Source organism: Coregonus lavaretus (assembly GCF_964263955.1).
Source record: "Coregonus lavaretus genome assembly, chromosome: 31".
NCBI classification, from domain to species: Eukaryota; Metazoa; Chordata; class Actinopteri; order Salmoniformes; family Salmonidae; genus Coregonus; species Coregonus lavaretus.
The window spans coordinates 17,517,960-17,531,514 of NC_140018.1; the positions used below are offsets into that span (position 1 = coordinate 17,517,960).

General features: G+C 44.3%; 1 protein-coding gene across 2 annotated transcripts; it reads left to right on the plus strand.

Moving 5' to 3' along the window:
- Positions 1-1,224: 1,224 nt before the first annotated feature.
- LOC311106689 (nuclear receptor coactivator 7-like) lies at positions 1,225-13,297 on the plus strand. Of its 2 annotated transcripts, none has more exons than XM_084149084.1 (15): positions 1,225-1,385; positions 4,826-4,896; positions 5,358-5,465; positions 5,552-5,653; positions 5,746-5,871; positions 5,955-6,139; positions 6,701-6,822; positions 7,009-7,641; positions 7,728-7,890; positions 8,014-8,164; positions 8,377-8,505; positions 8,649-8,801; positions 8,881-8,976; positions 9,096-9,169; positions 12,429-13,297. In XM_084149084.1, the coding sequence occupies exons 1-15, from the start codon at positions 1,271-1,273 to the stop codon at positions 12,562-12,564; spliced, it is 2,364 nt and encodes a 787-aa protein (XP_084005210.1). In that variant the 5' UTR covers positions 1,225-1,270; the 3' UTR covers positions 12,565-13,297. The 2 variants fall into 2 exon arrangements, with proteins under 2 accessions (XP_084005210.1, XP_084005209.1); XM_084149083.1 differs by having other exon boundaries at positions 6,668-6,822; positions 12,429-13,296.
- Positions 13,298-13,555: the final 258 nt, after the last annotated feature.

Sequence of the window (13,555 nt, forward strand, 5' to 3'; positions counted from 1 at the left end):
GTTGCATGGAGAGGAGACTATAGCCAGAGGAGAGGGAACATGGAGGGAGGAAGGACCTCTTGGCCACAGCTAGCATCCCCTCTTCCTGTCAACTGAGCAGGGTGCAAAGGCCATTCAGGACTGCAGAGTGCTCACAAACAGAAGAGACACTGTGAAATGGCTGCCTGTTATGTCACCAAATTATGTTGTCATATGGCCTCCATGACTTGGACAGTCATAGGATGGCCCAAACACCGGTCCCAGGTGATTTTAGATTATGAATATTCTTTATAAAGTATTTTGTGTCCCGGTAAATAGCTGAAGCATGAGAAATCCAGTAGTGATGATGGAAGCATGAGAACCTGGCTCTGTCTGTTCTGTTGCTGCTGTTTTTGGATGAGTTGTTTATATTTTACATTATCTGTGGCTGTGCTTGAGTGATTACACAGGCAGGCCAAATATTGCTCCGCAACCAGGATAGAGAAAAAGCAAGAGTGGGACAAAATGGTAGAGAGCCAAAGGAAATCTATACATTTCGCTTGTGGAGATGTCCCTGTGTGAAACAGGAGGGCTGTGTGGCATGTGCTGGTGAAATCCTGAAACGTTTACCAGATGTGTCTGTTGCTCTGCTGTATCCGTAATTGCAGAGAGGCTATTAAAAGACCAGAGCTGTATCCGTCTGTCTCGTGTCTCCAAACCTATTGATCCACTGCCCAGTGCTCCTCCATTAGAGACGCTCTCGCTTTCTATCTCTATCTCTCTGCTTCTTCATTTTCACACATCCTTTGTCTGTACAGCATTGGATTTCCTTGAATGTTGACTTCCCTACCTCCTCTCTCTCTTTCCAACTGTTTCTATACTGGGCCTACCCTGCCTGGGCCTTGTTTACAACCTGTTTCAGTCGGTCCCGTAGGCCTAGCACTACCCCTTTGTACACAGGTTGACTCTAGCTTTGTTGTAGCTTCCACTGTTTGGTGTCGCTTCCCCTGTTAATGAACCCAGGCAAGCAGGCAGGGGTGGGAGACGCCATGACATCATCGCCTGACCTATCAATGATTAATCAGAGAAAAGGACAGAGGATGAGAGGAGCAGAGGGTGGGGAGGAAGGTTGGGAGAGAAAGTGAGCAAGCAAACGAAAGCAATGTTTTGAAGTTTGTTTCACAACCTAACAGGAAACTTTAATTGGGATTGAAATCAAATGTTTATAAGGCTGAGTAAACAGATTGACCTCCTCCATATCCTCAGGCTGAAGAAGCGGCGACAGGTCAAGCAGAGCCAATCAGAGAAGGCAATGGCTGAGCAGAACCCGTCGGATTCGTCCTCAAAGATGCCCATCATCTCCTGCCCAGACCCTACTTTTTCTGAACCCCTGGAGAGGATGAAACCTAACCCACCTGGAGGCTCAGGTAAAACGTGCACACACACAGGAACTTTCCCTAGGCACAGAGGCACATGACCCCCTGTTATGAACAGAGGGTCCGAATTATCATCTTATCAAGGAAGTTGTATAACTGACCAGATTCTCTTCTGTTCTTAGTTTTGCCTGTTTTTTTTGGCAGCTTTTAGGACAATGTGATGAACATCCTCAGCTCTCCCTTCAGATTCCTGTGGTTGGATGGAGGGACTGCCAGTTGGCAGGCAGAATGCTCCATGTTTTGCAATGGCATACCACATTATCATGCTGACATTAGAAGTGTTCTGCGTATGAAGGAGTAACTAATATAAAAATAATAATTTGTGAACATATTCCTGGCACAACAAGTAGCCTAATAACTCTAATCAAATGTCGTTTTAATCTAACAGTTTATTTCTGTCAGTGTTGTTATTGAACTAAAATGGCAGTCTCCTTCAATGACAGACAGGTCTTCTATAGCTAGTCCAGGCCTTGACAACCTTTTAGCCACTTTTTTTTTTTTTTTAACACCTTCCGAAAGCTCAAGTCACTTCTCCAAAAACAGTCTAACACCATGTTTACATCCTTGTATGATGCAAGGAACCACTTTACAATGCATTACAATCTTTTTTACATAGAGAATCAGACAAACATGTAAGCTACACTCTTTGCATATTCAAGGCTGTCTCAAAATATAACACTGCCCCCTTAACGCTATCCTGGAGGATGGTTTGCCACCCTTGGTAGCCTGTAAAATATTGCAATGTTACAATTACAACCAAATACTTTTTATGTCTTTATAAAATAATTAAAGGTGTAAAATATGTCGAGGACAGTTCAACAGACTCTGGGACAGTTCTGGGACTGTGACGACAGAGACATAATTCATACAACTACTGCATATTTAAAAAATAATGAAAGCAATGAGGCTGATGCAACAGATCAGTCCGTTTAGCTTAAAATGTTGATACAGGTTTATTTATTCATATTATAAGCTCAGCAATGCGCACATGGCTGTAGGCTACACGCAAATGTTCCAAAATGCAATTAGCAGGAAAACACCGTTCTCAAGTGCACCACATGCGCAAGCGGTCTCGTGCGGTTTCATGTGACAGAGATGAAAATATCCTTTAGAAATTAAGAAAGAGGGGAGATGTAAAGATGCATCAACTAGCATGGGATACTAATATGACTAGGATTGTGCCTTTGGCTGCTGGACAATATTAGAAAGTTGATTTGAAAACCAATAGAACATGAGGGTAATGCTGGTTTCAATGGCATATGTAGTGTTGGCTGCCTGGTCAAACTGAGCAATCGTGGGAGAAGGGCCTTGGTCAGGGAGGTGACCAAGAACCCGATGGTCACTCTGACAGAGCTCCAGCGTTCCTCTGTGGAGACGGGAGAACCTTCCAGAAGGACAACCATCTCTGCAGCACTCCACCGATCAGGCCTTTATGGTAGAGTGGCCAGACGGAAGCCACTCCTCAGTAAAAGGCACATGACAGCCCGCTTGGAGTTTGCCAAAAGGCACCTAAAGGAGTTTCAGACCATGAGACACAAGATTCTCAGGTCTGATGAAAACAAGATTGAACTCTTTGGCCTGAATGCCAAGCGTCACGTCTGGAGGAAACCAGGCACTGCTCATCACCTGGCAAATACCATCCCTACGGTGAAGCATGGTGGTGGAAGCATCATGCTGTGGGGATGTTTTTCAGCGGCAGGGACTGGGAGACTAGTCAGGATCAAGGGAAAGATGAATAGAGCAAAGTGCAGAGAGATCCTTGATGATAACCTGCTCAGGACCTCAGACTGGGGAGAAGGTTCACCTTCCAACAGGACAACGACCCTAAGCACACAGCCAAGACAACGCAGGATTGGCTTCGAGACAAGTCTCTGACTGTCCTTGAGTGGCCCAGCCAGAGCCCGGACTTGAACCCGATGTAACATCTCTGGAGAGACCTGAAAATAGCTGTGCAGCGATGTTCCCCATCCAACCTGACAGAGCTTGAGAGGATCTGCAGTGAAGAATGGGAGAAACTCCCCAAATACAGGTGTGCCAAGCTTGTAGCGTCATACCCAAGAAGACTCGAGGCTGTAATTGCTGCCAAAGGTGCTTCAACAAAGTACTGAGTAAAGGGTCTGAATACTTATGTAAATGTGATATTTCAGTTCTTAAAAAATAAAAACACTTGCAAAAATGTTAACCTGTTTTTGCTTTGCCATTATGGGGTACTATGTGTAGATTGATGAGGGGAATGTAATCCATTTTAGGATTTTGCTGTAACGTAACAAAATGTGGAAAAAGTGAAGGGGTCTGAATACTTTCTGAATGCACTGTATTTATGTAATTAAAAGTCTCATTCAAGTTTGACTACATTTACTGCACCTTCCTCATGTAATGTCATCATCATCAGTTTGGACATGAGGCTGAATCAAATATGCATATCACCTATATACGTTGACATGTAGGTTTGATTATTTGTTTACATGAAAAATAGATTTTAATATTACTCCAATGTTGGCCTCTGATACAATTCTGATCAGAGTAATTGTGTGATTTTTTTTTTATTGTTTTACTTTAAATTTATATTTTTGTCAGACAATTATTTTTCTTGTCCCATACAAGAGTTAATGTTGAGCACTGTAGTCTGTAAAGCATAGAGACCTTTCATTAACCCCATGTTGACAGTGTTAATCTACTAGCCACAATAGTGGGTTAGTACCAGGCCAGCTGTGTAAACTGCCGTCAGTAAGCTAATAAAACCCTGTCATTTTTCTCTCCGGCCCAGTGTGGGCATCTAGACAAAGGAACCCACATAACCCTGACAGACCACTCACGGAGGGACAGACAGAGCTCTGTCCTCTCCAGGCCTGGTTATAAAGGTTTCAAGCTAAGGCCTTTTACAGTCTGCAGCCTTTTAATTCAGAGGTTGTTGCGTAATGGCTTTACAAACATAATGTAATTAAATCAGAGCCGATATCCCCATAATCCACTGACCAAGGAGTCTATGTAGGCCTATACTGCATTCACTCAGAGCTACAACAGTACGCAGAAAGGAAACAAATTGTTATTCTATATTATTACTATTTCTCGATCTGATAAAGCTACCAGTCACTATGCAGTAGTGAGTAAGTGACAGCTCTGTACCAGAGGTGATCTCTCTGAATGTACAGTGACCCACAGCTGGACTCCTCACAGCTGTACAATGCTGAGTCATCCCTCCACTGTTTCTGTAGGAGCTGGAGCACTGTACTGGAGTAGAGGAAATAGTGGGAGGGTGTTTTTAATAAACTGGCACTGGCAATTAGTGAGCGAGAGAGGGTTTTGATTCCAATATAGCTCTATTTAAAGTACTATTGTGTTTGTGAATACATGCTTTTGTGTTTCTGATTGAGCTGCTCTATGGCGGTCATCTCTCTATACTGTGTCGGTGACCTATGGCTGTCTTTCAGATGGCAGCAGCAACACGAGCAGCCAGGCCAAGCGAGAGAAGAGGAGGCCCCCCGGGACAGTGGAGTATACCGTTAGTACAGGCTGCCTCTGTGATGCCTCACTAACTCCTCTCTCACACTACAACTCCCATAAACCCATGGGGTTCTGACTTCAAAGACTGGCTTAGGAAAGCAATGTGGACAATAAACCTCAACCATTTTCTTCAGCAAATACAAGGGTGTATTCATTACGTCTAGCAATGGAAACCGTTTTCCATTTAAGAACCAAACGGAAGCAAACTGAGCGAACGGAACAGGGAGGGACCTACCTGAATTTGTCCAATAGAAACTCATTTTCGTTGCAAAATGTTTTACGTTTTGGAGTCAACAGTTTCTGTTGCAAAACGTTTTGCAACAGAATCGGCTTAATGAAGACACCGAGTTGTATGCTTTGCAAGATTTCTGCAGATTTTGTCTCATGCTGCATTTTGCTTTGGGTAGATTGATACTTTTGGTAATCAAGAATAACCAAGGACTTAACTTCATGTTACAGGTGGGACTCCAGGAATCTCTAAGCAGCATCTCTCTGAAGTTTAACATCACCCCGAACAAACTGGTGCAGCTCAACCGCCTCTTCTGCCGCATTATCTATCCTGGACAGGTGAGGTTTCAGCACATTACACACCACTTCATGCTTTAAATCTTGGCTTTCTGATTGGCTAACATGCCTGTCCTTCACCCTTGCAGAAGCTGTTTGTTCCTGACTTGGGCCAATCGGGTGCCGACTCTCAGTCTGTGGGTTCTTCTGACCCCGCCTTCCCCAACGGTCTATCAGAGAAGGTGTCACAGGTAAGTCATTCTCCTTTTTAAGATAACCCATACTAAAGTCATCTCTGATCCTGGTTCTGTGCTTGTCCCTGCTGCGTGGCGATATGTTACAGGATGGAGACTCCAGCGGCAGGTCAGTAAGACCATTACGACGGGAGCTGTCTCCCCCATCCGAGGACGAGAGCCCTGCCACAGTCAAGTACATTAAGATGAGCTGCAAGTACTTTACTGACGGAATGGTAAGTGGCCACACCGTAGGCCATTTTGTATTAAAGACCATCACCACCACAACAGACTCAAACTCATGTATTTTGTCTCCCAGGGTGTGGTGGGAGGGGTGATGATCGTGACGCCCAACAACATCATGTTTGACCCTCACAAGTCGGACCCACTGGTGCTCGAGCACGGCTGTGAGGAGTACGGCCTGCTCTGCCCCATGGAGGAGGTGGTGTCTGTGGCCCTCTATGACGACATCTCCCGCATGAAGCTCAAGGACACACTGCCATCGTAAGAACCAACCCTGCCATCTTGAGAAGCTCTTTCACATTCTGTCCATCTTTCACTCCCTATTTAAACTAGCCCTTTCCCCCTTTTTGATCTTATCTTAACCTTGCTTTTCTTACTTATTCTTCAAGCGTCACACTTTTTCTTCTTGCTGTTTCTACCTCTTTCTGCACTCCTCTCTCTCCCTTGTTCTTTCTAATCCCTCTGAGGTGGAAAGGTGAACTGATTTGCCGAGCTCATACTGTAGGGTTTCCGGGACCAGATTCTAGGGACAGACGACTCGCATTCATTTTTGTCTTTAGTTTTTGAATGATCTATTATATTTTATTTTGTACTGGTTAATTGTCTCGTTTACTATTATTTGTACTATTATTATTTAGCCTTTTGAAATCTCTTTTTATTTTGTCCTGTTTTTTCAGTTGCATTTTCTTTCTGTTCATTTATGATTTCCATTTATTTTGTTTATTTTATTTGTTTCATTTTCCCATCCTGCTTTGTGGGGTGCGTGTGGTGCCCCCTGACGCCCTACAGAGACCTACCCCAGGATCTGTGTCCTCTGTACAGGCCCGGGGAGTGGGAGGAGCTGCCGTCGGAGTGCGACCTCAACCCCTTCAGCCGCTATGAGGCGCTGGACCCCAAACGACCCATCGTCCTGGACGACATCAACTCTGCCCTGTCAGAGACTGGTATGACTGGGAGATGACACACAATGACTTGTATTGGATCAGGATAAATCATGGCAAATGAATTTGAATCATTACACATGTGTAGTTAAAAAGAAATCAAAACAAATTAGCTTAAGCATAATAATAATGTAGCAATATTTTGATCCATGTGGTCATTTTAATAACACAGCATTTCTTATATCCCAGTCATAGAAAGGGCAGCGTGTGAGCCAGCAGACCAGTCTCCATCAGATGAGGGTTTCACAGAGCTGGAGCTTCCCTTGAACGGGAGCACTGAGGAACCGAAGAGCGGATCCAGACCACCTGCCAGTGCTACCAACCAGGACCAGCAAGGAGAGCCCCCAGGATCTAATACCCCTAAACGGGTAAAGTCCCAGGACCAATCCCTCTCTGACCCAATCCCACTGACCTGGCAGAGAGGGGAGGAGGAGGATGAAGGACTGGTACAGAACAGCTCAATTGAGGACACGACAGAATCATTGCCTGTCTCATCAGAGACTGAGAAAGACTGTGAACTCTTGAAGGAGAAGCCTGCTAGCCTAGCCACAGTCCAAGACAAAAACTCTACAGGGCTACTAGTGAACAGTGTTAGCATTAGCGAACAATCAGAATCAGCAATGGACCAAAACAGGAAGCTGAGCTTCAGTGAGACCGCTGAGGCTCTGGGAAAATGTAGTTCTCGGGAACCCAACCCTCCAGGCGAGCTGCAGAACGGACCAGTGGTAGAGGAGTGGCTGAGTGAGGAAGAGAAGCAGAAGAGGAGCAACAAAGCGGAGGTGAAGTCCTGGCTGCTGGAGAGGATGCAGGCGCCCATCCAAAGTGAGTGTTCACAAACACTTTACTAGCATTTTGTGTGGTTTCTTGTATTGCAGTGTTTGAATATTTTAAAATAAATCTTTCTGCAGACATGCTGCTGTCCACGGAGGAGAAGAGTAAGACCCCTCCCATGTTCCTTTGCCTCAAGGTGGGCAAGCCCATGAGGAAGTCCTTCGTCATTACCCGGTCATCCAGCCCCGCCCACACGAGAGGAAAACAGCCGGAGTACTGGTTTGCTGTGCCCCAGGAGAGGTGAGAGGTCAACCAATGAGACCACAGTCACAGCCAGAACCTCTTTATGACAACTGGTGTGTATTCACAATTTTATAAACTTTCAATAAATGTTCTGAATCATAAATGTGTGGTGTGTTTCAGGGTGGACCACCTATATGCATTTTTTGTCCAGTGGTCTCCTGATGTGTACGGTAAGGAGGCCAGGGAGCAGGGCTTCGTGGTCGTGGAGAAGGAAGAGCTCAACATGATCGATAACTTCTTCAGTGATCCCGTGACCCCTCGCAGCTGGGAGGTGAGTTCACACGGCATGATCCCTCGGATGAGTGTATTTTGACTGTGATGTTATGTTAACATTGTGGTCAAGGGTTGTGACTTTGTGGTTGTGTGTACGTTTTAGAGTGGGTGGACCAAGCTGTGTTCAATGTTTGGACTAAGAGTTTTATCGGTTGAGTATGATTTGACTGTACGGTTGAGGTGTCTGACAGTACATGGTTGTGTTCGTAGATCATCACCATCAACGAGGCGAAGCGCAGGCAGAGTTTTGGCAGCTACGAAGGGGAGGAGCCTTCGGGGGATCTACTGCCCATGCTCAGTGACCCCAGCGCTCTGCTACAGGACACACACATAGAGAAGGTACACACACGCCATGACTCACAAAACACTTTCAATCAAGAAAACGTACCCACTGCAAGAGTGTGTGACTTCACCTACACAACCTATGCAGAAATGCACATCGACACACACTTCCCTGAATCTGTTTTTCTCTCTCCCCACAGCTTGCGTGTCGGCTGCCGGCGCGGGTGCAGGGGTATCCATGGAGACTGGCTTACAGTACGGTGGAACACGGGACCAGCCTAAAGACCCTGTACAGGAGCCTATTGGATGTGGACAGCCCTGTGCTACTGGTCATCAAAGACATGGACAACCAGGTACACACACACACTGACAATGGTGCCCAATTTGTATTGGACTCTTGAGTTTTTAATTTATTCTCTCTCCCCCCATTAGTTGTTTGGGGGATACTCTACCCATCCCTTCAGAGTAAGTGAGCACAGCTATGGCACGGGAGAGACCTTCCTCTTCAGCTTCTGCCCTGAGATCAAGGTCAGACATACTCCTATTTATGTGTTTTATCCTCATACCTATGTTCAAGTTCAACACTATGAGCTGTATGTCATTGCTTTGCTCCCTGACTTGTTATGGGTTGCTTTTCCTTTGCTCAGATGTACCACTGGACTGGGGAGAACTCCTACTTTGTTAAAGGCAACATAGATTCTCTTCAGATGGGAGGAGGAGGGTGAGTGTATTTCAATATATGTGGTTGAGCAATGTGAGACTATCTTTGTGAGAAGCACTGCCCTTGCAAACACATTGGTGGGGAAACAGCTGTTGGCTCAGCAGGGAAACTTGCTATATAAAGGCTGAAGGCTATCTTATAAAATACACATTTCAAAAAATATATTCAGCCTTTATGCTATTATCTACTTAAATTATTACTTTTAAGATGCAGCCACCACCTGTGATAATTGGTGATATCACAATGGTGATTTTTCTAACAGCATCTACTCCTCATCTTTTAGATTGTGTAGGCAAAGTTAATATTATTTCACACCTTGATTTATCTAATTTGTCTATGAAAAATAATCAGCTGCATGCGATTGAACAAGCCGCAAGAAGCGTGCGCTCCTGGCTATTTTAAATAAAAAACGTGCACATATTCGATAGAAGAAACAAAGAAACAGAAAGAAAAGTTATTTCAACCTTTTTTAAATAATTCAATGTATTTAATTTTCTCTAGAATCTAATTATAATAGCCTATAATAAAACTAGACCTACGATGTTTCCTTGAAAAGTTGACTCAAACAGCATATGTTGGATAGAAATTGGCTTTCTTAAGGTGCTGCGCAGATTCATTCATTTTCAGCACATTATGAGGAGTCTTTTAGGACATATTAGAGATTCTGAATTGCGGCTTGCTGTGGCCGACCCCCTTGAACATGCTATTTGTGGCGATTGGAGAAGTATTAGGCTACTAGTGATAAGCACCAATTTGTAAAGTGTGTACCAATAGGCTACAGTTGCATTTTTTCGAGGGATATATGACTGACTTGCACAGGTAGGAAAGTGTCCAGACGACTGTGTGCTGATTGCCAGTAGGCTAGGTGTGAATGTTCTGAAAGCTTAATTCTAATAAATAATCTGAATACAATCAGAACCCCATGGGCCATCAGCGGGAATGAGATGGTGCGCTAAACGGCAGCATCGCAGACAAACATCAGCGATTTATAAAATGTTCATATTGATATTAGACGTTAGCCTAAACTGTGAAAACTGTTCATGGTAAAACAAATCCAAAATAATGTATGCGATTGCAAAAATCGAATGCTTCTAATCGAAAGAGTCATCTTAACTTGATTCGTCATTAACGTGGTTCTTCAATAATTATTGGTTCTTCAATAATGATGCATATAGGCTAATACTTGATGGATGTGCATTTGGTATCCAGCTGTGTAGTTGTTGGCCTAGTGATATTGTCGACCGTCAGCTGATCCAGGAAATAGTTTTATGAATGACAGTCAAGTGACAAACTGTTGTGATAAACCGCGCGATGCAAAAACAGCCTAAGTGCGCGAAAAACGGTGTGGAAGAATGTCCAGTATATTTTGGTGCCTCATTCGTTACGCCCGTGAAGACAGTTATTCCGTGATCCACGTTGGATCCAACACCTATACATTGATGTTGATAATCTGCTATTGTCTGCTTGATTTATAGCAGGGACTAGTTCGATTTAACAGAAAGCATCAAGGTCATGAATTCATGTTTTCATATGTTTCTGTGCGTCGATTGGACACTGAGTCTACTGTGGGCAATTGTGTAGGATAGGCTATTGGCAACACCTAACGGTATTTTCCTTTCTATTATTTAGGACATTAGAAGTCCAATGCAGCCGTTTTTATCTCATTAGTATTTCTGGGTAACAATAAAAAAAATAAAAAAATAAAGGCTTCTTAGCAAAGAGCAATATCTCAAGCAAGATTTTTGCCAGGACTGTCTGGGAGTGGTCTGAGTGGGGAGGGGAAAACTAGCTGTTATTGTCTGAGAGGTTTGGAACTCTTTTTCTTTCTTATTGGTCTATTAACTAATTTACCGCCTGGCAGGCCAAAACTCTATACCAAAACAGGCAGAAATGTCTGTCTTTTCAAACAGCTCTTACAGTAAAGGGGCATTATCATTTTCACAATTTCACAGAAATATACTGAACAAAAATGTAAACGCCATGCTCTACCAACTGAGCTACATCCCTGCCGGCAATTCCCTCCCCTACCCTGGACGACACTGGGCCAATTCGAACCATTATCTCTAGTGGCACAGCTAGCACTGCGATGCAGTGCCTTAGACCACTGTGCCACAGAAATGCTGTTAGTGAGCATTTCTCCTTTGCCAAGATAATCCATCCACCTGACAAGTGTGGCATATCAAGAAGCTGATTAAACAGCATGATCATTACACAGGTGCACCTTGTGTTGGGGACAATAAAAGGCCACTCTAAAATGTGCAGTTTTGTCACACAACACAATGCCACAGATGTCTCAAGTTTTGAGGGAGCGTGCAATGGCATGCTGACTGCAGGAATGTCCACCAGAGCTGTTGCCAGATAATTGAATGTTAATTTCACTACCATAAGACATCTCCAATGTCGTTTTAGAGAATTTGAGAGTACATCCAACCGGCCTCACAATCGCAGACCACATATATGGCATCGTGTGGGCGAGCGGTTTGCTGACGTTGTGAACAGAGTGCCCCATGGTTGCGGTGGGGTTACGGTATGGGCAGGCATAAGCTACGGAAAAGAACACAATTGCAATTAGATTTTTTTTAAATCTGTGACTAACAGATGCATATCTGTATTCCCAGTCGTGAAGTCCATCGATTAGGGCCTAATGAATTTATTACAATTGACTGATTTCCTTATATGAACTGTAACTCTGTAAAATCTTTGAAATTGTTGCATGTTGCGTTTTATATTTTTGTTCAGTGTATATATAAAACACAGGAAAATATCGTTTTTGACTGCACTGGGCCTTTAGGAATGACAACAAATGACAGTTTATATACAAAAAAGATCTGTTGATCAGGTTATGAAATGGCGTGACAGACATTTTGATGTCCATGTATCACCTGAAATAGCTAGCCTATTAAATTATAGGCTATGGCTACAAAGTTTTCGCCCCCACCCCTACGGAAACCTCTTTCTCAAAGCTAAGGATCCGGATCACGTTATGTGCATGTGTTATTTTACACACACTACACAGCTACTGCTCACACTCCACCTCCCTTTACGTTTCTCTATTTACTCACCCTCTTCTGAACCATGATGATGTAGCCCATCTCTGCCTCATATTTCTGTACGCAGTGTTGTACCCTCGCTGTCACGTTTTGCTTGACAAAAAGCCACGTAAACGTCTTTGTGTGACCTGCTCTCTCTCTGTTGAAGTCAACTTGTAGTTGCCATGTCGTTATGAGTTTGACTGACCTTTTCCTGTCTCTCTCCCTAGAGGTCAGATAGGGCTGTGGGTGGACGCTGACCTGCACCACGGCACCACCTCCAGCTGTGCCACATTCCACAACCAGCCCCTCTCCACCCAGAAGGACTTCACCATCCACAGTGTGGAGGTCTGGGCCTTCGAGTAGCCTCCCTCCACCTCCAGTCTCCCCCAAACCCAACCCACACTGGGGGGAACCAAGACCTAGCTTCAACGCCCACCCCTTTACCAGAATGGGGAGCTGACGATTTGACATGGTTTATGCCAGCCGGTTTGATGTGGTTGGACCTGGTTTGTCCTGAGGGTGGTGGATGTGTGAAAATCTGTGGCTGGTTTATTTCCCTTTCACTCTATTTGTTACATTAAGGTTCTCGCATGCTTCCTAGTCAAAACGTGGCGCGCCGGTTCACGCATTTATTATGACGAGATTTTGACATTTTTGTTCGTTTTGGTGTTTGGCAGGTTTTTTTTCCAGCTGTTCACACACAAGTCTAAGTTCGGTAGCCTAAGTCTACTCCCCTTCGTCGGTGATTGGTCAACAGTAGGGATTCATCAAATCAAATTTTATTGGCCACATGCGCCGAATACAACAGGTGCAGACATTACAGTGAAATGCTTACTTACAGCCCTTAACCAACAGTGCATTTATTTTGAATAAAAAAGTAAAATAAAACAATAACAAAAAAGTGTTGAGAAATAAAAGAGCAGAAGTAAAATAAAATAACAGTAGGGAGGCTATATATACAGGGGGGTACCGGTGCAGAGTCAATGTGCGGGGGCACCGGCTAGTTGAGGTAGTTGAAGTAATATGTACATGTGGGTAGAGTTAAAGTGACTATGCATAAATAATTAACAGAGTAGCAGCAGTGTAAAAAGATGGGGTGGGGGGGCAGTGCAAATAGTCCGGGTAGCCATGATCAGCTGTTCAGGAGTCTTATGGCTTGGGGGTAGAAGCTGTTGAGAAGTCTTTTGGACCTAGACTTGGCACTCCGGTAACGCTTGCCGTGCGGTAGCAGAGCGAACAGTGTATGACTAGGGTGGCTGGAGTCTTTGACAATTTTGAGGGCCTTCCTCTGACACCGCCTGGTATAGAGGTCCTGGATGGCAGGAAGCTTGGCCCCAGTGATGTACTGGGCCGT

Excerpts from the sequence above, each read along its gene's own strand:
- LOC311106689 (XM_084149083.1), top strand. The coding sequence starts at position 1,271 with ATGGCTGAGCAGAACCCGTCGGATTCGTCCTCAAAGATGCCCATCATC. Across the intron at positions 1,386-4,825 it reads TAACCCACCTGGAGGCTCAG|ATGGCAGCAGCAACACGAGC; the intron begins GTAAAACGTGCA and ends GCTGTCTTTCAG. Across the intron at positions 8,165-8,376 it reads TGACCCCTCGCAGCTGGGAG|ATCATCACCATCAACGAGGC; the intron begins GTGAGTTCACAC and ends TTGTGTTCGTAG.